Source organism: Solea senegalensis, linkage group LG18 (genome assembly GCF_019176455.1).
Source record: "Solea senegalensis isolate Sse05_10M linkage group LG18, IFAPA_SoseM_1, whole genome shotgun sequence".
Taxonomy (NCBI): Eukaryota; Metazoa; Chordata; class Actinopteri; order Pleuronectiformes; family Soleidae; genus Solea; species Solea senegalensis.
In genome coordinates, this window is record NC_058041.1 from 17,181,818 (window position 1) to 17,201,551 (window position 19,734).

The 19,734-nt window shown below is 40.2% G+C and overlaps 2 protein-coding genes across 3 annotated transcripts; one reads left to right on the forward strand and one right to left on the reverse strand.

Annotated features, from left to right (window-relative positions):
• Positions 1–3,148: 3,148 nt before the first annotated feature.
• LOC122759593 (tectonic-3-like) lies at positions 3,149–10,127 on the forward strand. Its single transcript, XM_044014523.1, has 14 exons — positions 3,149–3,744; positions 5,149–5,263; positions 5,350–5,447; positions 6,159–6,271; positions 6,354–6,462; positions 6,816–6,928; positions 7,282–7,320; positions 7,461–7,535; positions 7,985–8,104; positions 8,186–8,284; positions 8,921–9,024; positions 9,098–9,245; positions 9,509–9,643; positions 9,726–10,127. Exons 1-14 carry the CDS (start codon positions 3,459–3,461, stop codon positions 9,969–9,971), a joined length of 1,800 nt encoding a protein of 599 aa, XP_043870458.1. The 5' UTR covers positions 3,149–3,458; the 3' UTR covers positions 9,972–10,127.
• On the reverse strand, positions 9,986–19,674 carry mto1 (mitochondrial tRNA translation optimization 1). 2 transcript variants are annotated; one of them, XM_044014521.1, is made up of 13 exons: positions 19,221–19,674; positions 17,958–18,167; positions 16,876–17,075; positions 16,089–16,206; positions 15,155–15,453; positions 14,515–14,627; positions 14,142–14,332; positions 13,804–13,934; positions 12,658–12,862; positions 11,737–11,908; positions 11,529–11,638; positions 10,790–10,947; positions 9,986–10,268 (listed from the first exon to the last, which is right to left on the reverse strand). In XM_044014521.1, exons 2-13 carry the CDS (start codon positions 18,145–18,147, stop codon positions 10,095–10,097), a joined length of 2,061 nt encoding a protein of 686 aa, XP_043870456.1. In that variant the 5' UTR covers positions 18,148–18,167; positions 19,221–19,674; the 3' UTR covers positions 9,986–10,094. The 2 variants fall into 2 exon arrangements, with proteins under 2 accessions (XP_043870456.1, XP_043870457.1); XM_044014522.1 differs by having other exon boundaries at positions 17,958–18,170.
• Positions 19,675–19,734: the final 60 nt, after the last annotated feature.

A 19,734-nucleotide genomic window follows, 5' to 3' on the forward strand; every position in this document is an offset into this window, starting at 1 on the left:
ATTTTTCTCTGAGCTCAAATGTCTTTTTTTTCCCTTTTTTCACAGAAGAAGAAGAAAACTTTAGTAAAGTTTACTGTGAGAGACACTGTCTGTCTGTGCAGCTGAAACAGACCTTTGGACCCAGAGTGAATGACCTAACTGAGTAAAACATTAGCTGAAAATTACACTACAAAAAAATCCTTTTTACATGCAAGTGGACAGGGCCGGCCCAAGCCTTTATGGGGCCGTACGCTGAATCTGATCTGTGTGTCACTAATTATGCATTAATTATGTTATAGATATTATATTAACTCCAAACAATTGTCACTCTCGTTTTTCTTTTACGTTAGAGGATAGTTGTTGTTTTTTGAAAACGGGTCCCAGGGCGGAGAAACCTCAAAACGCCACCTTTGCATTTCTGTGTAGACAACAAATAAGGTACTTAGGAAACGATGATGTTAAAGTCCGTGACTAAAGTCAGTCTGAAAAGACGCTGGACATCACCAGAACACGCCCTGTACTCACAGACAAGTCAAAGTGAAGAAAACAACAGCTATTTTTAGTTGAATTAACAGATGAGTGATTGTTCCACACACACTCAGCTGCACTGCACATCCACAGCTTGTTGTTGTCTGTGTGGTCACAGTGTTTCTGTGTGTGTGTGCGCAGTCAGCTGACTGCAGTAAATACAGTCAGATGAAGCTCAGTCTTGCAGCAGAACTGAATGATTTCCTCATTGGAAGTAGTTAGGATTATGACCAGATTAGTGATCGCAGAAAGTGCTGCTTCAACATAAGCTCAGATATGATCAGTTTACATCATTTCCCTACAGAGAATGTCTTTTTTAATAAGTAAAAAATGTTTGTTTTCAATTGGAATGCTTGATTGTGGCGCTGTAATGCTACACCAAACAGGGAGGCGATGCTACGTTCATTACAATGTATATAATCACAGAGACAGAATGTAAATTAATGTAAACTGATCATATCTGAGCTCATGTTGAAGCAGCATTTTCTGTGATCACATTTATTTTAGAGGCTCAGCAGTGCCCCCATGTGGAGGGAAGTTTTCTAAATACACTGAAGTGAGACAGTGAGGTGGAGGTGAAGACATGCTGGTGAATTCATGCTTTTGGTGCCATATGTTTTGAACTATAGATGTGTTCCGTATCTACCCGAGACACAGCATCTGCCTTTAGTGCTCTGTCCTTGACTTTCTAGACCTGTTATTCAAACACACACATATACTCATATGTAATATATATATAATTATATATATTTTTTAAAGACTTTGAAATTTCAATTAGTATGTACATATTTCATACATATTTGTACAATTTGTCTAAATCTGTAGAAATGTGGCTGTCCTCAGCAAGAGGTCACGGTGTCAAACTGCAAAAATAAGTGTTTAAAAATGCTAGAAATGCATAAACATCCACATCAAATGAATTTAATAATTTAATTGAATGGTTAATTCTCTGTAAAAACTGGCAATCAAAGTTGTGTTATCACTTCCTGTCAACCCCGGAAGTGATGACCTAAGGACCTCCTTTCATCTCCTTGATCTTGGTGGATGCAGTGTTGTAGTTTTTTATATTTTCAACAAACAATGTTTGTATTACTGCGGTCACAGCTTTAACGTGTCAACAACGTGATCCAATGATGAGCCACCTTTGTAAAGGATTATGGAATAAATGTTGGTATTTTAGTTAAGGTTATACTCACAGATAGTTGTGAAAAATCTACAGTAAATGGCTACAGTTCATAAGGCATCCATAAAGTCTCAGAGAAATAAACAGTGACCAAGAAAGTAGTAGAGAAATGCTCAGGAAAGATCCAGAAAGTCCAGGCATACACAGAATCCAGTCATCCATCAATGTTAGCTTTATCTGGCACAATTCTAAAGAAACATCGTTCATCAGCTTTGTCGGTTTGGTTTGAGTTACAAGTAACTGCGTGAAAATAACTTGTAACTTTCACACAGTGAACATATCTGCCAGACTGTTCAGGAGTTCTGTCTTAACATGTCTCGCATAACAACTGATAAAACCCACTGGTCACTACTGTGCTCTGATGGCCCCAAGCAGTATATTATTATATTTGATGCCACTTCTCCTCTTGTCATAAAGATCCTATGACTGGCCTATATAGGTTATAGCATATACGAAAACCTATGTTAGCCTGTTGTTGTCATTAAAACTCAAATGACGTTAAGTTTGTCCAATAAAACATGTTCCAACATGGCAGCTTTCATAGAGAAGACCCAGACCTGGTGTTATTTACATCAGGACTTACATAAAGGATTAAAGGGCTCATTCTGTGGTGATTTCAAGTGATTGTACCATCAAAAAACAAAACAAAACAAAGAATCTGTATAATTATTTAATATTCTATTTCTGCTTAATGGAAATAATTCCACCCAAATCTTACACACTGGAACTTTAAAGCAATAAAACAACAGACTTGGTGTCTTCTGCAAGGGACAGCTGATAAAACATAGATACATTTGACTGTAATATTTGTTTAGACCAGGGTCTCAAAATGTAATGACCAAGGGGCCACTGAGGGTCTAGTTTGGTCAGGGCCGGTCAAGTGTAAAAAACAAAATATTAGAGAAAGATATCTAGGTAATAATGTTTATGATCACATTTCACATAATTTCAAAATAAGAGTGTTTGTTTTGATATGGAACAATTTATAGTTTACACTTTCACATAATTTCAAAATAAAAGTGTTTGTTTTGCTATGGAACGATTTAGAGTTTACACATTTCACATCATTTTAAAATAAGAGTTTGTTTTGATATGGAACAATTTATAGTTTACAATATAATGCAATTTATGATGCAGAATGAAAATATTAAAAACTTACAAAAATAGCTCATTATAATTAATATATGTCTCGAGCCACATGAAATTAAATGGGACATGGGATAAATATGCAATTTATATAAATTAAACTCAAACATGTTAAATCATTTAAGAACTGGAAAAAGTATGTCCATTATCAAATAATAATTGAAAATAAATGACAACATTGAATTTTATTAAGCTCTTCGACACCTTTACTGCAGTGTTAAATGTTAAACTTTACATTATAAATAAATAATATGTCAGTCATATCAGCTGACCTCGTCCATGTTAGCTCTCTGCTAATGTGTGTTTATCCTGCTCTATTTTGAAGAACGTGAAATCAAGATGGCTGCCCTCTCTTTTATGTTCTTTACGGTATCGTCCTAGAAACGGAAGTGTCAGTGACAACTTCCTTGGTAACAACGAGCTTGTTGTATAGTGTTACTTTTCGAGTCGTATGAATTGCCTTTTCGTGTTAAACGTCGCTTTAGTTCATTTTATATACTAATACATTTACACAGGTTGCGCGTGACGCGAAGGGAAGTATCCTAGCTAACATAGGCTGACCTTAGCACTCTAGCTTATCCGCTAAGTGGAGTTCGGTTCACTATCATGTTCCTGTAAGAAGATGATAACCTCCCGTCAGTGGTGTCGGTTGTTTTCCTTAGGATGTATCGCCTTCTGTGTGTGTTTGCTTGGCGCAGTGTCAGCGTCATCTTCCAATTCCACTGTTAGCCCAACAACTGAAGGAGAAGCTAACGTTGTAGAAGAAGCTACCGTTGCCGTTGAAGGAGAAGCTACCGTTGCTCCCACTGAAAACGGTCCGCCTGTAGAGGCAGTGACTGAGGAAGTTCCCACTGAATCCCCTGCCACCTCTGCCTCCACCGTGCAGCCGCCTGTGCTGCCTCCTCAGGGTAACTCACTGTCCAGCATGTGTGTCTGACCACAGCATAAACCTGTATTTCACTACAGTGAAATGTCACAGATTAAGACAGAAGCCAGACCATTTACAACTTAATAACACGTAAAAATATGTTGGAAAACATGCCGACATAAAAATGGGGACTGGTACATCCTATTAAACACTAAGGAGCACCAGGGGACAACAGGGGACCAACCAGTATATTATCACACAATCTACAACTGAAAATATCAGAACACTTGATAATAAACTTGTGTTGAGCCGGTGAAGGGCAGCTTTCAGAATCAGCTGGACAATATATTGATGTGGTCTTAGATTTTGGAATAGTCATATCATGTCAAAGTATCTGTGATGACTTTCCCTGGTTTTAAAGGCTAATAATCTTCATATTTGTGTTATAGGATAATTTGACCATATTTACAGTCAATGTCATTGTTTCTAACGCACGTAAATATCCTTCATTTAACATTAAAAAACAAACAAATAAAGCAGGCATTATTGGAAATTAAAGGTAATAAGTGTATATTCAAATCATGTAATACGGATTATAAACAGTAGATTATTTATATTATTTTAGTGTGTGTTTACAGTGTATTGTCACTTTCAAGCACAAACATCTCAAAGAAAACTTTTCACAAGTCCAGAGAAACAACTTGTGTGCAGCATTATGTCCACATGTATCTCATATATCAGGATATAGACTAAAATATTCCATATCACCCAACCTTACAGCAATATTGATTTATATAATGAAATGTATATATATATTAATATCGAATGATATAAAATAAGTATATCCTGATAAGATTTTCTTCTTATATTGCCTAGCCCTAACTGGAATCTTTGCAAGTGTTGTTTCTTGATTCCAGAATAAAGTGCATTGTAGTAGTCAACAATTCCAGAGCAGATAGAAGCATGAATTACCTTTTCTTAATTGTTAAGAGAGGAATTTACTAACTTTGGTGAAAAGTCTTTGTGCAAAGCACCAGTTGAGCATCAAAATTAAGCTTGGAATATTTTTGGCAAGCACACCCACATTAGACTTCTTGGGGTGTGTCATTAACGTCACTTTTTAAGTTTTAGTTTTTTCAAATTCTCAAAGTTTCATTCCTCAACTTCATCAACTGCAAAGTCCAGCGCCTGAGAGCCAGTGACCGTAATGCAGGTGTCACACACCCGTCGTTAATCCAGGCAATACGAGACACAAGAGATGATGTGAGTGTAAGCAGACCTCAGGGTCACATTTGTGTTGTCGTGGTACAGATACTGGATGGATTCAAGTTTCAGAGCAGCTCCATGGCCCCTTGAACATTTCTCAGAATTTAAATGTGCTCAAGCAGTGAACTTAGCATTTTACTGTGATTCTCTAAATCTAACTGTGGTTGTTGTTTTCCAGGGTGTCTCTGTGATTTAACGCCTCATACCTGTGACATTGGCTGCTGCTGTGACACAGTAGACTGTGGCGTCGCTAACTTGAGTGCCGTCTTCACTGGATGTCCACAGAAAGCCGTGTAGGTCTGCTGAGCTGCTCTAAAGTGATGGCATCATATTTGACAGTGTGAAAACTTTTCTTTTTTTTTGTGCGTGCTTATTTCAGATCAGGAGTTTGCATCGAGAAATGGCTGATGTTCAGGGCTAACGTGGACTCATCGCTTGTCACAGTGACTGACTCCATGTTTTGTGTCCAATCTGAGGGTAAGAATGTACTAATGAAAAAAAAACAAAAACCTTAAATATAAATAAATAAATATGAATGGTGAAATTTGGAAAATATGTTAATATATGTTAACCAGTTAATATTAGAGCACTGGACATATTTTTACCTACATGTTTGTCTTATTGTTATTGTCTTTTACTGTAGTTTTGAATTATTGTCTTTTAATTCACTTTAATATTTTGGAAAGGCTATATGTTTTTTATTCTCCTTTTATTTATTCTTATTTTATTTAACATCTGTCCAGGAACTGCAGATAAGACTTGTCTCACAAATCTTTTTGAGTGTTTGAGTGTGTACAGAAGCAGAGTAGGGGGAGGCCGCCAGTACTTAACAGGTTTTATTGAGTTTTTTTGAATGTTCTGAAAATCACTCAAAAAATGATTATTTACAGATAATTTACTAAAATTCAAAGTGCTGGATAGATCTATCCATTGATCGATCTATCTTCTACCGCTTTATCCTCCTCCACATGAGGGTTGCGGGGGGTGCTGTGCCAGTCTCAGCTGATGTACCCTGGAGGGTTCGCCAGTCCATCGCAGAGACACACAGAGACAAACAACCATTCACGCCCCTACGGTCAATTTAGAGTGTCCAATTTCCTGGATAGATGTCCATCATGTTTATTACATATATTTCTGTGTACTGTGATGTGTACAAATATCAAATTTTTTAAAAACCTGTCTCAACAGATAAAGCAGCCCAGTCTTTTCAGGGTTTCCCTCCATCTCCAGCTTTAGGGGATTCATACCACTTCTCACCACCAGCACCAATAAGCAGCAGTCACAGCAGACCTTTCTACAGGGTAACTGAATATCACATTGGTGTGTGATTGGACGGGAGACCTGACTCTGAGACTTCATGGATGGTCTCTGTCTTTATTGTAGGTTGACGATGTCATCCAGACGTTCATGGCCAGCTCATCTGTGCACAGTCTCCTCCGTCAGCCGTCTCCGGGGCCCGCTGCTGGATTGTGCGTCAGTCGCAACCCTGCAAGTACGTTCACAACCCACACACACACACAAGTGCACAAGTGCCATTTCTTACATCTTTGTGAGTCCAGACTTGTTATCCAGGTTAAGTGAAAGGTTTTGTGCCACCTGTCACTGGATCCACAATTATTCTGCATCGTCAAAATGATGGAGTAACACATAGAGGTGAAAAAGGAGAAGATGTATTGCCTAAGATGATATTGTGATTGTTGTTTGTAAAGATGTGCAAATTGTCATCGTCATTATAGACAATGAATCGAGAAAATAATGGACAGATTAGGAAAATAATCCTTAGTTGCAGCCCTAAAAGATACTGTCCACTGTATCTAATAAGCACCTGTTTTTCTCTGCTTGTAGAGTTCTTAAGGTCCGTGTCTCTGTCCTGCAGCCGGATGGTGACGCCTCAGTCTTGTACCACGGACCCAACTCTCAACACACACTCCTACTTCTCTGACTTAAATCTGCTCAAGGTCAGCAAAAACTGCCTTAATCCTTATCAGTCATTCCCAAACTTCACAACTCCATATCTTAGAATCTATAATCCTCAGATCCATCACAGTGTTCCTTCAACTATGATCCCCACCAAGTACAAAAGATATGTTCCAGTGTAATCTTTGGCAGGAAAATGGGTAGCAAGTGGTTTTTTTTAGGTTTTTTTTGTAGAATCTTTCAACGTTTTTAGGATGGATAATGCTCATCATGTAAACCCTGTTGCTTTGCTTGATTAGTTATCATGAGTGTTTAAAGTTATACTGACAGCTTCCTGACAGCCAACCAGAAAGCTTTGGAATCACTGGTGTAGATCATTTTTGCTTCTTTACAGATTCCAGCAGATGAGACAACCCAGATATCAGACCTTCTGGTAAGTTATGGATTCTACAGACAACTCAAAATCATATAAGACACAAGCCTTTGTGTCACTCACTGAACAAGGGGAGTGAAGGGGGCTACAGTATGTTGTTTTTTTAATCTCAGAGAGTACAATGTTAACTCTGGTTTCAGATCTCAGTTACACCTCGGTCTACGTGGTCTGCACCAGCCCAACAAAACGACTCCTGTGTCAACGTGGTGAAGCATGTGAGTATTTGCACAGTGGACTTAAATCACATGTTATTTATACGGGTCGTTCAGGCTCTTAGAGTGCGATTGTATCGGTAACTAACACATGCCTGTGTGTGTGCCTGAGACCGAGAGGCACATGGACACAAGGAAAACCTGACGTTAGCCACTGAACAAAAGCTTCACATAATAAAATCATTGTCTTACTCCAATGATATCTTAATAATATGGTTATCTTAGCATTTGGGAGTGGGAGTGAGTAAATAAACTTCCCTTACCATTTAGAAAAAGGCTGTGAACCACTTTTGTTAAGTGGCTAAAATCAGTGTTTCCTTGTGTTATCAGGGAGCGTGAGCTTCCATATCTCCGTGTCTCAGGGCGGTGCGACTGTTGTGTCAGCGTCAGTACCTCGTACAACAACACTTTCACAAGTTTAATAATAAAAATATCCTCTGACTCTCCTCCAGGTGGAGTTAACCATAGGATACACAGTCAGAGGGGAACTCACGACTGCGACTGTCAACATGGTCTTAGCCGATGTGGACACAAATCAGTTAGTGCAGCAGACACACTCTGTGCAGTACAAGGTAACCCATGAAAGACCGAGACACCACATGAAATAGTGATTTAAACACATATTGACCATTATTACCTTATTTCTCTTCCAGCTGTTCACTCCCAGGTCCACTCCACGAGGTCTGGCCCCCACGGATGGACTCCGAGTGGGATCTCCTGTCATTGGTCGCTTTGATCGAAACGTGACAACTGTATCCTCACCATTCAAGTTTACATCAAAAGTAGTTAAAGCAGCCATAGGCAGGATTGTTAGCAGAACAGTTCATTGTTGAGTTTCAACCACAGATTATGAAAACACTAACATTGTGATGTTTGTTTGTTTGTTCTGAGCTCCTCTCTTCAGATGAACATGAACAGACACACTCTCTGCAGATATTACAGGTTTAAGTGTATTTATTGTCTGGCACGTTCGAGACTCGTTCCTTCTTTAAGGTTTCTTTGCAGCATAGGCAGTAGTCGATGCTGGAGAAGTGAGTAAAACAGCCAATAGCAGCACCTTCTCTCACTCCATTCAACATTCCCATGCTGCATACAGGAAGTGATTATGTGGTCATTCAGCACTTTGTCAGGATTCTTCTTTTCCCCGTCCGCCACTGCTCTGCTGCTACGCACACACAAAAGCTTCCTCATCCAGCACTGATAGTTTTGCCTGACCGAGTCTCCTGATGCAGCGTGGAAATCATTTTATATCGTCTCTGTTCACAAAGACCAACTAGAGACAGAACAATAACACCAACGACAACAAAACACCAGAAGTTACACAATTCAGCTTTAAATCATGTTTTCATTTCAGTTTAAAGGTCAAAGATTCCTTAACAGATGGTCAGGTGACCACGGCCATGATGTCTCAGGGAGGGGAATGTTCCTCTGACTCCAGCAGACGAGCGCCGATCCTCTTCACACACAACACCATCAGCGGCTGCACGTTCAGGTGAATCCACAGACTCGTTATTAAACTAAGGAAGGAGCGGCGTTTGGTTTCATCTCAGCGTCTCTGTGTCCAGTTCCCCGTCGAGCAGCTGTTCAGAGCTGCGCTCCCAGATCTACGGGATCTTGCAGGGACTTGCTCCTCCGAATGAGCTCGCCATGAACTCCGGCTCCCAGCCCAACTGGACAAGAGTCATCACTCAGGACTGTCGGGTCAGCCCACAGGTACAGCTGAAGCAGAGAGCTCCGGTCTTTCAGAGCTCAGTCATTGTACTTAAAAATCATCAGTGGTGACGTTTCTCTTGGTTCAGTCTTCCCATGTAAATGGAACGCGTTATTAATACAATTATGAACTTCAGAAATGAGTGGTCCTCTGTGCTGGTGAGGTGAATGAGTGTGTTTGAGTGAAATAACGTCACACACGGTCACTTTGAAGATATTTTGACTTGACCCTCTATACAAGTGTTAACTCTTGTCTTTTTACTCAGGAGTCATGTGCCACTGGCTGCCTCCTCCCCAGCTCTCTCTCTATCCAAGTGCTATGGGCTCGCCAGGGTCTCGTAGACCTTCCGCAGAACTACGTCCTCGGGGCCAAATACATTTTCAAGTGTCAAAACCTCAAGGTAAACATCAAACTGTTCCACATGTCTACCCGTTCACACTGTTCCACATGTCTTGTATTAAACATCCTCCTCTCTTCTTCAGTGTCCCCTGTCGTCCCGCCTCGCTCTAACCACCGAGGTGATGTTTGCCGACACCACAGTTTACCCAGAATCCCCCAGAGGCTCGCCTCAACCTGACTGGAAGTTTCCGTTTGGTTTCTTCACCCGAGGCGCGGCTGAGCTGGACCGGCACATTGTTAATAACAAAGCCTGTGACGCTGAGGTCACATGGAGCTTAATGCTGTTCACACTCATGTCGCTAACAGGATTACAATTCTCCACAAGGTAGCAGGACACTCGAGGCACATGGAAACATTTGGCTTTTATTTTTTTACCATATAAAAAGTCAAATACTTGTATACTCTGTAGATTGTATTCTCTTTGTACATTAGATACTTCATGAGTCACTGTATCACTGAGGTAAAGAGGCATTCCTTGCACACCGCTCCTCGTCTCTCTCCTCTTTTCGCTCGGGTTGGTTTGTGTGCGTTCTCCCCTTCAGCCCCGCGTTAGTCGCGTGAACGTAGCGCAGCAGGTTGACCACTGCAGCAGGAGTAATGCCTTGTAAACGTGTAGCAGAACCCAGCTGCAGGAGAAAGAAAAACAAAGTATAGGGAGTCATTTTAGGTCTTAGTAGAGGTTTTTTCTAGAAAAACAGTGCGTATTAGGGCAACACTGATGGCATGGTAGCAGAGTGTTGAAGCAGGCGGTGAGTTTTTGAACATTTTAATGTTAAAAAGGGGGAATTAATGCTCACTAAGTTTCTCCTTTTAAATAGCAAAGAACACAACATCGGGATGACAGAGTTTACGTGAATTCTAATTAAGCGTCATCATGCATTTTATAACAAACATCGATTTCATATTTTATACGGGAAAACTATTCTAGCATCCATTTGGTGAGCTGCCCAGCTAAGTGTTATGATCAGGGGCTGCGTCAGTTGTTTAGGTCAAAGGTCAGCAAAAGTTTCAGCTGACGACCTTTAATATGCTGAATGATCCGTTTTTTCAGGCTTATTCTCGGATGACAATGGCGGGATTCAGGGATGAGCATGAGTCATCATGTCCCTCTCCATCGTTACCAGTGATGAGTGACGGTCACACTCACAGTGCTGGGTCGAACTCTGTCCAGAATCTCCCGGACCTCCTGAGACAGTGACACCGGGAGAGAGAAGTAGTCCAAGTCCTGTGGCAGAGACATGTTCTCCTCTCTCTGAATTCTCTCAATCTCTTTCTTCTGCATGTCACAGTACGGCTTGTACACAGCTGCATGACGGAGGGGAGACAGATTTCTTTAGTTATGATGTCAGAGTAGATTAAAAGGCAATATTTACCATTCAAGGCGATGCAGTAGGATCACTGAGCCTGTGACATTGACTTTGTCGCAGGTGTTAATGGAAACGCTCAGGAAATACTCATTTTAACCCAATCAATTCTTTTCACCTGTGGAGACACAGCAGCTGCTGGTCTAAGTTAGTGTGACTTGCAGACATGTGAAAAAGAATTTCAAGCACCAAAGTCATTGAATAACACATTTCAACTTAATAATGGAACAACAGAATCACGTTGATGTAAAATCACAGGTTTTCTCAGTGGAAGAGAGTGAGCGGTTCACAAGTGTGGATTTTATTCTTTATATATATATATATTGACTTCAATGTTTTTAGGGTAAATAAATCAGTTTTTTCCTTGTGTCCCTGCTGGTAGTCATTATTTTCACTGAGCATGTGCCTGCTTGGCTTCTGCAGGTTCTAGGTGCAGGGGCTGTGTCAGTACCTCTTATTACCCCACTTCCCTTAGTCCTACAACTCATTTAGACGAGACTGGGTTTCAAGATCAGTGTTTACCTTCTATCTTGAGTCTCTGTGAGAATTCTGCGTAAGGAGAAAGGCTCTCTGGGAAGACGGACGCCAACATTTCAAAAGAAACATGGTTGTACTGGAGCAGCTCGCCCGCGCTGAAACGTGAGTCACACAGATCGACCTCACAGGTTAACATTAGAAACTTGGGAAAGCTGCTTTTTTGTGATTCCACAGTGTTGTGTACATCACTCACGTCACCAGTGTATTCTTGTTCTCGCTCATCTGCAGGCCGGGCAGCTTGTTTCTCCACTTGTTTGTGGACAGCGTGAGAGCGTGAAGAGCCGCGAGAGCGTCCTGCAGACTGTCCCTCACTCTCACTGCCTCGCGGTAACGCAGGGACGACACACAGCCAACCTCCTCCGACCCTGAGACACAGCAACAGCAACACGATAAACTTTCTATACCCTGAATATATGTATATTATATACATGTGATGACTTTTCCTGGTTTTAAAAACTGTTGCATGGATAACCATCATATTTGTGTTATAGCAGAATTTGACAGTATTTATAGTCAATGTCATTGTTTCTAAATATCCTTCATAAAAAGCCAAAGAAATAAAGCAGGTATTATCTGAAAGGTAATGAGTGGATTTTCCAGATCGTAGATTATATATTATTTCACAGTGTATTGTCAGTCTCCTTTGAGAAGCACAAACTTTATATCATCTAGATCTCACATATTATTATATATAAAATATAGAAATATTGATTTGTTTTATAACGTGATAAATATTGAATGATGTAAAAAAAAAAAAAAGTACAGTATATGGTAATTCCTTATATAGCCCTTCCTTATTTATCTGGTGATATTTGAATGGGTTACTGTTGCTAAAGTGTATCACGTTTGATGTCGTCATTACGCCTCGGTTTATTCTTCCTGAACAGAAATGATGGAACATTATTTGTATGTTGTGTCTTCCAGTGTGCAGTACAGGAATGTCACCGGGTGACACGTGATCTTGTGTGGAGCTCTTACACTAACTCAGTTTTTGGGCAAACTCATTTCAAAATGATTTGAATGTCATTTTTAAAAGTTACACACTACAGGTTTGAAACAATGTATTGTGACTCGTTGCTTCAACAGTAACCAAAGTCCCGGATACTTTACGCACCTTTCAGAGTGAGGCGGAGGTCAGCGTTGTCCGGCCTCAGAGAGGTCCGGAACTCCGCTCTGCTGGTGAACATGCGGTACGGCTCTGTAACTCCTCGACACACCAGGTCATCAATCAGAACTCCAATGTAACTCTCTGTCCGAGACAACGCCACTGGAGGTAAGGAGAGCGCCCAGTGGGCGGCGTTCACGCCCGCCCACAACCCCTGCACTCAGAGATTAGTATATGACATGGTGAGTGAGACACATAAGACATTTTTATAGATGTAGGTTGTGCCGTTCATTATCATTCATGTACATGTAAGAATAGACTCTTTATCTGGGTTTAGTTTAGTGTAAAGTATTGAAAATATCACAGTTTCCACACCTTGGTTGAGCTCAAATGCAAGGACTGAATGTAAAAATAATACTAATAAAAATAATAATAATGAAAAAATAATAATAATAATAATAATAATAATAATAATGATAATAAAATAATAAATAAAATTAAAAATAATAATAATGATAATAAAATAATAAATAAAATTAAAAATAATAATAATTTTTAAAAAATAACAACAATAATAATAATAATAGTCATTTATCTTCATTAATCCCCTTTACGGGAAATTATTCTCTGCATTGACCCATCCTAGAATTAGGAGCAGTGCTGACATGTTAACATCAAACAACGCAGGGCATGAAACAGTAGGGTTTTCTTGCCTCCATTTGTCTTGACAAAATAAATCACTTCCTGTGTGCAGCATGGGAATGTTGAGGGGCAACACAAGATCTAAACACTGCTATACTGAGAAACAGTGGAGTCACATGGACCTGATAGACTTAATCATTATTGTCTGAACTCGTTTGAGAATAGTTTGAATGTTTTTGTTCTTTTGGCTTCTCCCTCTCTAGGGGGCGCCACAGCTGATGATCCACAGATTTGGCAGTGATTTTTACCCCAGATGCCCTTCTAGATGCAACCCTGGTCTATTCAATTAAAAGAAAATCTCAGTACCTGCTGTCTACTGAGTTTGTGCTGCAGAAATGTGAGTTTACAGGACGCTCATGGATGAAGAATGGCTATGAATGAACTTACAAGGTGATTTTGCGTTTCACCAAATATAAACAAACAAACAAACAAACAAATAACTAAAGCAGCTACCTGTGCAGCAGCCTCCTCATAGCCTGTGGTTCCATTGATCTGACCAGCCAGAAACAGACCCTGAGTGTTTTTCACCTGCAGAGCAGGGCTCAGCTGAGTGGGGCACACAAAATCATACTGCACACCATAACCTGGAAAACAAACAAAAACACATTTTTATTTTTAATTGTCGATCCATAAACTACTGTTTGAACAAGCAGGTAAATCCATTATACTCTACTTATCTTATTCTACACGTTTACATCAGTGAAGACCCCAGTCAGCCCTGATATTAACACCCATCCTCCTGTGCATACAGAAGTCATCTCAGAGCTTTATACAGGACTGTGTTACTGTACCGGGAGTGTGGATCTCGGCTCGGCGCAAGGCTGGGATTTCTCTGATGAGTCGCAGCTGCATGTCGGGGGGCATGGTCATGGACAGGCCCTGTGGGTACAGAAGGTCAGAGGTCAACCCCTCGGGCTCCAGCCACACCTGGTGACTCCGACCTGGGAAGCGAAGCACGCGTGACTCGATGGACGGGCAGTATCTGAGCGAGCGTGAGAGAGAAGGTTGTGCTGTTCAGGAAAACACTACATAATAAGAATAGACTCTTTATCTGGGTTTAGTTTAGTGTAAAGTATTGAGACATTTACCTGAATCAACTTAACTTAACTTAAATGAAGGGTGAGATCACAGTGTGTGTGTGTGTGTGTGTGTGTGCAGGATTACCTGGGTCCCTTGGTGTCTTGCTGTATGTGACAGTTGAGATGAAGACTCTCCTTCACGACTCTTTCCACTCCCGGCGTTGTAGTGGTCAGGTGACAAGGCAGCTGCTCTTCAGGCTGCAGGGAGTTTCATTTTTAAAATAAAACACTCTTCAGTTAAAAAGGACAGTTTTTAGCATGACTGTATGAGCACTGATTGTGCTGCTCATTCTCACTTCCATCGATACACAAGAAAAAAACAAAGAGATTTCACTCATTTAACAAACAAGGCTTACCTTGTCAGCTCGATGTCAGCTTGAGTCTATAATAACTAAAGAACATGTTCACTGCTTTATCGCAGCTTTGATGCATTCAAGTTGATTAAGTGAAAATGTTGTTTAATGGTGAGATAAAGAACATATTCTTAGGATATCGTAGACATAAGTGGGCACAGATTATATCACACAAGCCTTTTGTTAAGTGGCAAAAATCGTATATATATATATATGTGTGTATGTAACTGAACTATCCCTTTAAGTGGACATTCAGTAGAAGTACCTGGGCTTTTATTTCAGAAGTATAGGTGAAGAAAAACATGCACAGATTACAGAGGAACTACATTTGACAGACTTTTTATCAACAAGTACACCTCACATTGACTTTACCTTGCAGCGTGTATGTTTATTAAGGAAGCTGAATGGAGTTGGATGTGTGTCCGGCAGATGAAGTTCAGCCTGGCAGAGGTCCACTGAATCCTTCACAATCCTGGGAGGAGTGCCAGTTCTCAGTCTGCCCGTCCTGAGTCCCAGCCTCTCCCTCAGAGTGTGAGACAGCCCAGCACTAGATGGAGCATCTCCAAATCGACCCCCGGGGGACATGGTCTGGCCCATGAAAAGGGCGCCAGATAAGAAAGTGCCTGTGGTAAGAACCACTGAGCTGGCTGTGATGGGCTGACTTCTGTTTGCTGAGAGGATGAAACAAGTGAAAAGGACCGGAAACTGATGAACAGGAAGGACAAAACCTGTGTGAAGTGTATATATACATAAGGTTAAAGGGATAGTTCAGGTTTTTTTTTCCAATGACACTCACTGAATAAATGGCCACTTAACGTAATAATAAAATCAACTTAAGTTTATCTAAACAATAGGTCACGACTTGATTTCACCTACAGACTGAAGTTTGTGTCACTTCCCACACCAAAGTTCATAGAGACAATAGCTGTTTTTTTCCATGTGGAGACCCAGGAGCTGCTTGTCTACTGATTTCAAACACTGAAGTCACAAAACAACACATTTGAACTTGCATGGATTAAAAACTCCTGTGATGCAACATGTCAGATTTTCTCTATGGAATTAGGTGCAGTGGTAGAGTGAGTGGTTTACAAAGCGACAGAAACGCTGTCTAACAGTCTGATAAAGCAGCAAACACATTATTATGGTATTGTAGATACCATAATAATATCGTAGATTTTATTAGCTTGGCTGCCTGTCCTGTGCTGGTGTTATTCCTCATATAACCCTGAACTATCCCTTTAATGATTGCTCGTGACAGCAGCAGTCGCAGTAAACATGGAAACCTCAGCATTAACAGTCCTCCTACCCAAACGTATCCCTGTGACTCTGTGGTGTCCCGGCTCCTCTGGGTTCGGCTCTGTGACCAGCAGTTCCTCCACTGAACCTTCCAACACCGTGAGCCTGGGAGTGGACAGCAGCTCAGACTGAAACACACACAACACACAGACAACACACAGACACACACGTTTAAGTCCATCACAGGTGACACCGCTGGTAATAATCAACAATAATAATAATAATAATAATAATAATAATAATAATACTTGAAATTTCTATAGTGCTTTTCCAGACACTCAAAGAAACAAAAGAAAAAAAAGAAATAATGTTTGAACAGGTGGGTCTTGTTGTAAAAGTGTAAAATAATCATTGATAACACACTACACAGCATATATTTATTTAATAATGTTTTAGGAAAGTAAAGAGGAGCTGTATAATGTCACCGTGGTGCTGCACGTCACAACTACTGTACGTGCCATGTGTTTGCACGTAAAAGGTCATATGCTCATTTTCTTATAATAAAATGTATCGTGTGTACATTCTCTGTTTTTGTAGGAGACTGCACTGGAGGCCTGGCAACCCATGCAGCTATGAGTGCATGGGAATAATTCATCTCAAGGTTTCAAAGCAGGAGTTGAGTTAAGTGGCACAAACCAGCCTTCCTATGCAAATCAAGTACAATATCATCCTTTTTGTAACATGAAGGTCTCTGTAGTTCCCAGATGCAGTGAGTGGAGGAGTCCTCTGTTTGTTGCCATTAGATTTCACTCACACTGAAAACTACACAGTTCTTTGATTCTCTGTAGATTTGATACCTGAATGAATTCACGGTAGCGTTGGCGGTCCAGCTGGGCCCTCGGGCCCCACACTGCGGGGCCTTTTTTGCGATTCAGGATGGTGAAGTGGATCCCAGCCCAGTCTCCTGCTCGACCACAAAGTCCGTCCAGAGCATCCACCTCTTTCACAAGCTGCCCCTTCCCGACTCCACCCAGAGACGGGTTACAGGACAGAGCACCTGCACGGAACAAGGGCCGGTCACTCTCTCAGTCCACTTATTGCAAAAGTTAGAAAGTAAAAAAACAATAGCAGCATGGAAGCATTTAGCTGCTCAATGCACCTGCAGGAAGTCTGAGAAAAATTATTCATTAATGATTCATCATCCATTATTTTCACGATGAATTGTTTAGTTCATAAAATATCTGACGTTGATGATGTTCTCAAATGTCTTGTTTTTGTCCACAAACTGAAATGATTCAGTTTGAATGATTTATTTGTGATATGGAGCAAAGTAACCAGAAAATATTGACATTTAAGACGCTGGAAAATGAAAAGAAAAACACCTAAACTGATTAAACTCTGAGCAAAATAGTCCTAAAAATAACCATTTTAAATATTATTCAAAACAGATTATTTCCTGTAATTAGTTTCCCTCTGTGCTAATCTTAATTTCATCTCATATAAGGCTGCAACAATTATTCGATGATTAATCCACTACTAAATTAATCATCAACTACTTTTTTTTTAATAATTAAAACATGATTTCAGATTTTTCAGTGAATATTTTCGGTTTTCTTTGCTCCATATAACAAAGAAATCATTCAAATTGAATCATTTCGGTTTGGGGACAACATTTTCTGGACCAAACAAGTACTCAAAAATAATTGACAGATAAATTCATCATTTAAATTCACCCCACTCTCATGCACGCCTGACTGTATGTGTACTTATACGTATTAAAGTATCCTTTTACTCGCACTCCAGTAATATTGCAGGTGTTCATTCCTGTGAAAATTTCAAAAAAACTTGAATATACCTTCAATCTATCCCTCATATTTAGATGTGGTCCTCACAAATATCTATATATTACATATAAGATGACTCTGCCCCTTCATCTCACCAATGGTTTGTATTTTCTGTGTGACCAGAAGAGTCTCGGCTCCCACTCTGGCCGCCGCCGCCGCCGCCTCGGTCCCTGCGTGACCTCCACCCACCACGATGACATCATACTGCTGTCTGGCGAGGTGAGCGGCCCGTCTGGAGAGCAGGGACAGGACGCTCCACGGGAGGGGCCGCTTCTTTGTCAACATGTGAGATGCCGACTGCTCACCTGCTGATGTCAAGGTCAGATATTAATAAACAGCTTTTAAATACTAAAACAAGGTCTTACTCATACGTCTGCTGTATTCTCTCCTACAGTTTCAATAAAGGTGTTCTACTCTATTGGATTTTTTTTAATTCAATTTCATTTTTTATCAAAAACAAACTTATATTTGGTTTTCTTGATTACAATGAAGAAGACAATAATGTTTCTTCCTCCAAAATGTAAATGAACAAACTAGGGCTGCACAATACATTGAAAATGTTTCATCAGGCACAATAAACACAGTAAAACTATATAAACATTGCTTGACCTGCGATCATCATAGTGGTTTAGGGATCAAACAAAGTAGATCTCTCACTCATCTTCTACCACTTTACCCTCCACACCAAGGTAAATCCTTTATTTTTAAATCATGTATTTCAACAATGTTTAATGCTGATAATGCTACTCTATGTTAGCACCGAGCTAAGGCTACAACTAATCGATTATTTAATCGGTTACTGAATTAATCGGCAACTATTTTGATAATCGTTTGAATGTCTTTATTTTTTTAAATGGTTAAAACAGGTTTTTTCAGATTTTTCAAATGTGAATATAAAGAAACAAAGAAATCAATCAAACTGAATCATCTTGGTTTGTGGACAAAACAAGACTTTTGAGAACAACATCATTTTGCAGTTTGCGAAACACCGATCAGCCCTTAACAAAACCATAATTCTTTATTTTAGTTAATGAGACAATGGATGTTCCAACAACTTCTTCCACACAAAACAAAAAGAAAGCTACACAATTCACATGTGATACGTATAATGTTTTAGGTAAGAATATGTACGTTATTAATTCAACATTGTTGAATTATTATTACTTGAATGATTTACTGACTGACACAGGAAAACTACCAACCCAGACTTTCAGAGGTTAATGGGAGAACAGTTTTAATCTGCTGACCATTTCTGCTAAATGTTGAGCTACAATATATCTATAAGATCACTGCATTCAACAGTCCATGCTATGTACCGCAGCATCGAACACAACAATGTAACTGCTAAAGATACATACAGCCTCTGAAGGTGTTGACGAGGGAGCACTTTTGTTGAATTCCTGGATTGTTGGGAAAAAATGAAGCTCATGAAGCACGAACGCTCTTCATGGAGGCGGCCATGCCGTGTTCAGCTTCCAGCCGTAATAACTGGAGTATAGAGTCACTCACAAATGTGTTGAGCTCAGTCGGGTCATTGGCTGTCCTTAAATGTCCTCTCATCAACGAACGAATACAAGTGTTCACAGGAAAGCAATTGCAATTGTACACACATGAAAGGGTGAGCCAAACAAACATGAAGGTCATTTCTTTGTTAAGAGAAAAAAAACACACACACACGTATTGATGTTTTGTGTGCTGGCTGCCACGTGTACAATAGGTACCGTCCATTCTTGTTTACATCAGAGATCAAACATATTTAATCACACACAGCTTCGATGTACACAATGTAACCACGTACGCGCGTTCACTAGTGGGTCAGAGGCTCACGAGCACGTCCACGCCCCCTCCCCCCCCTCCAGCCGGTTTCCACTC